Source organism: Microtus ochrogaster, unplaced genomic scaffold (assembly GCF_000317375.1).
Source record: "Microtus ochrogaster isolate Prairie Vole_2 unplaced genomic scaffold, MicOch1.0 UNK65, whole genome shotgun sequence".
Taxonomy (NCBI): domain Eukaryota; kingdom Metazoa; phylum Chordata; class Mammalia; order Rodentia; family Cricetidae; genus Microtus; species Microtus ochrogaster.
In genome coordinates, this window is record NW_004949163.1 from 1,691,761 (window position 1) to 1,699,743 (window position 7,983).

Genomic DNA, 7,983 nt, shown 5'->3' on the forward strand with positions numbered 1-7,983 from the left:
ACTGGCAAGATGGCTCAGTGGATAAGAGCAATGGCTGCCTAACCTCCAACCTGAGTTTGATCCTGGCACTCAAATGACAGAAGGAAAGAACCGACTCCTGCAAGCTGTCCTCTGACCTCCATACACTCAAGCTTCTTCTTCCTCCCCAACCCACAAAATGAAAAATAAAATTTCAAAAAGCTAATATAAAACAGGTCAAACAAAAATAAATGTTATCTGGGTGTGGAGGCATATATTTGTACTACTAATACGTGAGGGTCTGAGGCAGGAGGACAGGTAATTCAAGGCCAGCCTGTGCTCCATAGGGGGACCCTGTCTGGAAAACACAAAATCAAAACAAAAGAGCAAACAAACAAAGACCAGGTAAATTGACACACACCCATAATCCCAGGAATTAGGAGGCTGAAAGATGGGGCTCCCAAGTTTGAGGCCAGCCTGGGCAACATAGTGAAACACTGTCTTTAAATCTTTTAAATTTGTTTTTGTTTTTGAGACATGGTCTTATGTAGTTCGGGGTGGCCTTGAAATTGAACTCTATGCAGCTGAGGATGACCTGATCCTGATCCTCTTGCTCCATCTCCTAGGCAGTGGTATTACAGATTGTGCACCTTGATGCCTTTTTAAACATGAAAAATATATTAAAACCTAGTATAAAATAGGAACCAAAAGTGGGGGTAGGCTGTATTCAGAGAGCGCTAGTTACTAACATGAGAGAAGGGCCTGCTCTGCCACTCCACTTGGTCCAGACAGGATCATGTTGGGGTTCTGTGTCTGGTTCTACTGTGCCTAGAGAAGGTGTTGAAAAAAAATGTAGAGTGGCCTATCTGGCAAGACGATCCCAAGCCATACTTTGATTCTGTTCTGGGTGCTAAACTCTGAGGGGTAGCAAACCATGCACTAACCATCTTTGCTTTGCTAAGGCAGCTCACCTCTGAGCCTCTAATCACAGCAGTTGCCCCTTTCTCGAAGGATCCCATGTCCCAGACTACCCTGAGCTCATTAAGTAGCAGAGGGAAGCCTGTGATCTCACTTCCAGAGACCTGGTGTGAGAACAAATCATGAACCCAAGAGGTGTGGCCATTTGAGTCACCAGTTTTTTTTTTTCTCCAACTCTCTGTGAACCCTGATGCCAAAGGACAGATCATACAGGATGTTGCTTGGGTTGTGTCCAGTAACAGGGGTCTCCAACAGCTGGAATCATCCCTGCCCAGCTGTCTTTGGGCATCATTTGCCTTTGCCAACTTTCCTATTAGTTGGATTCAGACTGTGGGAACCCAGTGGCACATGATGATGGAACAGATATTTCTAAACCTTCTCCTGAATCCCAGCCAGCATGAAAGGGGAGCGAAAACAAGCCATTTTCATATTTTCCCAGCTACAGCTGGACAGGGGTGTTAACAGCAGAGCGTTGAGGCAAAGTATTAAGTAGACAAAGTTTGTCATCGGTTCTCACCCCTTCGAGGCCCAGGACCTCCATCTCCTCTGCCTCATCTTGACCTGCCCACCTCATGCTCTGGCATTTTCTCGACAGTTTCCAGACTCTTCTTACACCTCCCTCCCCAGGGTCTCAATCAAAACGGATCTATCCTGGGCCCCACTGTTTCAGGACCTTACTAGATGACTGGCTAATGTGTCATTTAATCTGGTTCCCTCAGCCATCCTGTCAGACCATCAGGGCCAAGACAGTGCTGCCCTGGCCCTCGGCCAAATAAGAACCAGATCGCTCAAAACCCAAAGCAGCTGCAGCAGCCTGCTCCATCCCACCTGGCAGGAGGCCTCTCCTCCAGTCTGGCTCCCCAGCCCTGCTCTGTCAGTCCACAGGTGCCCTTCAGGAATGTCAGGCTCCCTATGAAGCTCATGTAAATGCCACCAGCCAGGCGGGGACTGAAAGACTCCTGGCTACTGACTGCAGATGGAGAGCAGGGAGCATGTGCAGTGCCAACAGGTTATTATTTGGAGTCGGGGCTGCACTTGGGCTCAGCCTGACTTGTTTAGAACACATGGATTCCAGGGTAATCCTTGGGGGCCCTGCTCTCCAATTACAACAAATAGCTATTTACTTTACATGGCCTTCGGAGACTCCCTCCTCCCCCCAAGCAGAAATCTATAATATTTTATATCTTAAGTCTGGCCTACTTTACCCTGCTGGAATGTTGACTGCTAAAGCACTTATGGAATGTTAAAGTTTCGATTTATTGAATACTCTGGCTGATTAACTCAAATGTGGAGGGCGGAGAGTGTGAGCAAACTCAAACACCACCTCGTCCTGTGCCAAATGCTAAACCGAGTAAGAGTGTGTTTGAAAGTTGGCAGGGGAGGTTACGAAGAGACAGCTTTGACCAGTTATCATTTCCTTTACAGGAAATACACGGATCTGCCAAGAAATCAAGGAAGGAGGAAAGGGAAAAGGTGATGTGGAGGTGGTCTCAGGAAGTTTGTTTTTTCTAAAAGGCCAAACCCAAACTGAAGCAGTCAGTTAAGCGGCAGTGCAAATATCCCCTCCTCCGCCAGCTTTACTTCCTCTGGTTTCTCCTTAAACTTAACACCCTTAGCAGGTATGGGAGATGAAAAGAAATCAAGATGTGTCTTTAGGGAGGCAATTAAAGACCACTTATCCCAAGAGCCTATTACTGATTTATGTTGACCTTGTAGATTATTGGGCTCAGCTTAGGCAGAGTCAGAAAAACATAGCAGCTGGGAGAAGTGCACAAGTTCACCAATTTCATGACCCCCACTCCACATTTCACCATCATTTCAGGACTTTGCTTTTACACATATACATATAAACACACACGCACATATATGCACTTCTTTTATGTATGAACCAGTCCAATATCTTTAGGTTCTTTCTGGGAGCCTCTGAGTTCAGGGTGGGAGTCCCATTCCTTAGGAAGAGGAACAAAAGGGGACTTCTAAATCACAAGTGATGGAAGGGAAAGAAGCCAAGTTAACACTCCCTCTCCTCCCACCCCACCTCATCACCCTTTTGAGGACCTGCTGCAAGTTTATACAGACACCTGCACCCCTCCATTACCCCTCCCAACCTACTGTACTCCAGCTCTCGTTGAGTGCATTTTTCCAAGATGACACAGACCTCATTAGGGTTCCTGCCTTCTCCCAGCAAGGAAGACCAACCCTGGTCCTAGTTGTTTGCTACGCTTGGCCTTAGGCTGGCCCTCGTCTGCCCCCTCCTCTGCTCCCCCTTTCTTTTCTTTCCTTTCTTTTGTTCAAAACTGAGCACTCCAGATGCAGCTCTAGAAAAGCATGTAGAATGGGAAGATGGGAACGATGGGGGAAAAAGCGAAGCATGTCCCGCTTGAGGGTAGTCGTAGAAAATACCCTTCTTGCATTACAAGGACCTTGGGAGGAAGCAGAGGACTTTGAAAGATGGAGGAGACAAGGTGACTTTCACAGCACCTGTTTGATGGCTTAATAGAGAATAGGAAATTGAAAATAAAAATAGCAAATTGTTGAAGAGGAAACAGAAAGCTAAAGATTTCTATCGCGGATCAAGGTTTATATTAATCGCATAATTAGTTCTGAATGTAGGCAGGCAGCTGGGTGCTCTGAACAGTTTGTATAGTTCCGGGCAGGCGGAGGCAATCCCGCTTTGGAGATTAGACATTTCCTGTCCTGGGCTCAGGGGACACCTGTTTCTGGGGCTGGCAGTGGGCTCAGGACAGTTTCCTCACGTGGGCAAGGAGTTAGTTCTAGGCAAAAGATGCCCAAGACTTGTGTCCTTCTGCGATGGGTACCGCGAGTTTTTCCTAGATTCTCAGGTAGCCGGTTTATGCCATGCTGCCTGGACTGGCTCCTACCCTGGCCAAGGATGGCCAGTGCCATGGCTACAGGGTCCCGGCCGGATAAAAGTGATCCGGGTGCGGGCCGCCAGCCACCACGCCCGTGGGCCCTGAAGGCTCCTGCTCTGGGTGATCAGCTGCGATGGGCCTGCCACCCTCGAGGTTCCGCCAGCCGCGGTCCCCTTGCCTCCTAGGCAAGGATTCCCACTCCTCTCCTGGCTCCACCTGCTTCCATCAGAGGCCCGACGTTGGGGTTCTCACAAGGAGCCCCTAGGTCCCGAAGGAGGGAGGGTGGAGCGGGTGGGAGAGGCCGCACCGCAAGGCGCCTCCGCCCCCTCCAGGGGAGCGTCGCGGGGCATGGGGGCCCCAGGGTCGCCGCGAGGCTTAGGGCCCTGCCACTGCGTCCCGCCCCGACGGGTCCGGACAGCACCCGGCCCAGGGAGGCTCAGCGGGCCCCCCTGCGCGACATCCCCAAGCCGTCGGCTGCCCCGTATGCGGTCCACCCGCCTCCCTCTCCTCCCGGCTGCGTCCTCACCGAAGCGGCTGTGGTCGTGGCGGGTGCCGTGCACGGTGCCATTGGGGAAGATCTCCAGGTGGAAGCCGGTGCGGCAGTAGAGCTGGCGGCGCCGCAGGATACCCTTCAGGTGGGCGAAGTCTGTGGGCGAGCCGCGCTGCAGCTTCCCCTCGATCTGGCCCAGGCGCTCGTTCAGAAAACCCGGGGAGTCAGCTAAGGGCACGTTCCCCAGAGACGAGGAGAAGCCGTGCAGGTCCCAGTCCAAGGAGGCAAAGACGCCCCCCACCTCCGCCATGACGGGGCTGGCGGCGGCGCGGGCTGAACCGGGGCCGCGGGGCGCGAACTGCCTCTCCCCGCGGCGGGCGCGGGCGGGTCGGCGGCGCTCGCTCGCTGCGAGGCTCCGTGCTCTGCCCAGCTGCAGCACACGTCTGTTCGCGTCCAAAGAACTTCTTAGCGGCGGGGAGCGTGGGGCAGCGCGCTCCTGACCTTGCTCTCAGTTAAAGTGCGGCTTCCCCTCCGCATCCATCTCTCCTGGCCTCTCATAGCTGGCTTCGTGGAGCTATCAGATGCAAACGGCACTTTATATACGTACCCACTCCCCTTCCATTGACATATTGGATATTTAAATACAAGCCACACCTCACTGGCATCCCCTCAGAGATTGGTGTGTGGGTTCTTTCCTTTTTTCCCCCCTTCTCGTATCCATTTGGCTCTTTTTGGGAGAGGGGGTGGAGGGGGGAGCGAGCGAGCTTCACTCCCTCTTTTATTATGAAAAAAAAAAGGCAGGAAAAAGCTACACATTGCAGTGAGGCATAACTGCTTTTGGCAGGATTTCTTAAACTGCTGATGAAATAACGGAGTCCAGTACGTGGAAGCCATCGGCGCCCACGGCCACGCAGGCCGGTTCCGCGGGGGTCTGCTTGTTGGTCTGCTGCAAGGGCCATCCCCACCTCCCATGCATCCTCTGGTTGCTCCCTTCGGGAAAGTGCCTGAGACTGGGGCTCGGGGAGGGCGTCCTCGAGCCGCTGAGCCCCTCTTCTCTGGCCCTTAAGAGACTGCGGAAGGGGTGTCTGGCCCGGGACAGGGGTGCTCCGGTTCCTTTGTTCTGCTGTCCCGTAGTCCCACTCCCCACCTGTAGGTCCACAGGGGCTGAGGAAGCGAAAAAGATCCTGAAGCCGAATGCAGTTGCAACAGTAAGGACTGAGAGGTGGTGAAGGTCCCTGCAGACACCAAAACGGAGGGGGGGTCCTTAAGGGGTTTGAGAGGAGCGGGAAACCCCAGAAGGGAAAGAAGACTTTTAAAAAGATGTGGTTTAGGCATAGAAACCAGGGTATTGGGGTGGGGGTTGAGAAATAGAAAGCGATCTTTTTGAAAAATGATCTCCATGGCTTTCTGGACGCACTTTTACAAGGCTCAGGAGAGCAAGCTCTGTGAGAGGCTGTTGGAAGTCGGGTGGGGGCTTCCCCCCACCTCTTTTCTTGTTGGAAACAGGTGTTTCCTCGCTCTGTCCTGTGCCCTGTTCCAAGATATTCTATCAGGAAGAGCTGCAGTCGGGGTGGGAACTGGCGGTAGCCAGGACGACAGGCTGGGTGGAGAGGACCTGGCAGGCAGGTGCCTGCCTGCCATGAGCCCCTGCTTCTCTGCCCCGCACCTGAACCCCACGGTCCCTCTGGGGCTCTGGCGCTTGGCCTCCTTCTTGCCTATTAAATGGCGTTGTTGCTTGCAGTTTTCACACGCAGCAGGCGCTGGCCGCCTTCCCAGGTTCCTGTAGTGACTGAACCCCCAATTCTACCCTTCCGCGCCTTTGCTGCGCCTCCTGCTGGAGACCCCACCGAGCTGCAAGTTCAAATTCAGGGTTACCATAAAAAACGAGTAAACAAGATTCCCCACAATTCAGTGCAATTCGAGGCCCTACTTTTAAGCTCCCATGTGCGCTCTGTGCTCACTTCCTGTAGCAATTCTCAGTTTGGAATAACATTGCGGCTTGGCCCTGCTGTGCCTCTTTAGCTCAGAGGGAACCTCCAGGGCCAAGTACAATGCCTGACACCTGTAGGCACTCAAAAGTAATATTATGCTCTCAGTAACAGAGAACACAGATGCAACTTACCACCCAGTTATAGTGGACCCACGAATACAAATGGTGGCGTCCAGAGGTTGGAGAGATGGCTCAGTGCTGACGAGTGAGTGTTTCACTTCTAGAGGACTCAGGTTCTGTTCCAGCAGCCCGCATTGGCTCTTAGATTCCTGTAACGCCAGCACCAAAGGATCAGATGCCCTCTTCTGGTGTCCACAGGCACCCACGCACATGTGCACAGGCACATATGTACACATAACTTTTAAAAAATTAAAAACACCTTTAAAAGGGTGGAGTCCATGTTAGAATACGTATAAAAGAAACTACAGGCCCTCTTGGATTACTTTTAAAGTATTCCAAGTAAGAACTTGGTGTGGTGGGTCCCACCTGTAATTCTAGCCCTTGTGGAATTTAGGGTGAAGCCAGCCTGAGTTGCACAGCAAGAACCTGTTTCAAATGAAGGAAGGATGAACCAATAAGAAATTATCCAAAGTGCTGAGCACAGTAACTCACACCCGCAGTCTCAACACTTTGGAGCAGGCAGGAGGATCAGGAGTTCAAGGCTAGACTGGACTTTGATACCCTGTTCCAACAACAATAAAACAAGGGTTTATGGTGAAGTGTAGATTCATGAAGCAGAGAGAGAATGGAGGGAGGGAGGGAGGGAGGGAGAGAGAGAGAGAGAGAGAGAGAGAGAGAGAGAGAGAGAGAGAGAACTTATCTAGGTAGGGGTCCTGGACCCATTCTGGGCTAAGGTGATTTTTGTAATGAATGGGCCCTGAGGCACATATGGGAAGAATTTTTTGCAGAGTCGGAAGGATCACTTCCAAAATAGAGAAAATGGAACAATTTTAATTGTTAAAAAGTAATTCTTGAAGATTTTAATAAGTGTCAAATGAAAAAATTAGATGAAACAACTTTGATAAGCACACACTATACAGAATGTAGATGTTTATGATGAAATAAATCTTACATTTTTACATGTTTTTCTTTTATCAAACATAGATTCTTTTCTTATGCAGTATATCCTGATCACAGTTTCCCTTCTCTCTACTCCTCCGAGTTCTCCCTCCCCTCTCCTCTTCTCTGGATCCACTCCCTTTCTGTCTGTCATTAGAAAAGAACAGGCTTCTGAGAGACAACAACCAAATATAACAAAATATAATAAGATGAAGTGAAAGCTATCATATCGAAGTTAGATTTGGCAACCCAACAGGAGGAAAAGAGTCCCAAGAGCAGGCGCAAGAGTCAGAGACCCACTTGTTCTCAAAGTCAAGAGCCCCATGATCACTCACACTCTGCACTTGGGAGGCAGAGACAGGTGGATCTCTCTGATCTTGAGGCTATCCTTGTCTACAGAGTGAGTTCCAGGACTGGATCCATAACTACTGGGAAACCCTGTTTCAAAAAACAAAACAAAGCAAGAGAGTCCCATAAAAATATTAAGCTAATAGCTATAACATATATGCAGAGATGCAGACCCATGTAGGCCCTGTGCTTGTTGCTTCAGTCTCAGTGAACTCATATGTACCTTGCTTAGATGATTCAGAGGGCCTTGTTCTCCTGGTGTCCTTCATTGCTCCTGGCTCTTACAC

At 50.7% G+C, this 7,983-nt stretch overlaps 1 protein-coding gene across 1 annotated transcript in view; it reads right to left on the minus strand.

Annotated features, from left to right (window-relative positions):
* Positions 1–4,728, minus strand: part of Fgf16 (fibroblast growth factor 16) — a 10,453-nt gene extending 5,725 nt beyond the window's left edge. Inside the window, exon 1 of the mRNA XM_005369883.2 lies at positions 4,336–4,728. Coding sequence (XP_005369940.1) covers positions 4,336–4,609 — 274 coding nt within the window. The 5' untranslated portion in view covers positions 4,610–4,728. The remainder of the gene's footprint in view (positions 1–4,335) is intronic.
* Positions 4,729–7,983: the final 3,255 nt, after the last annotated feature.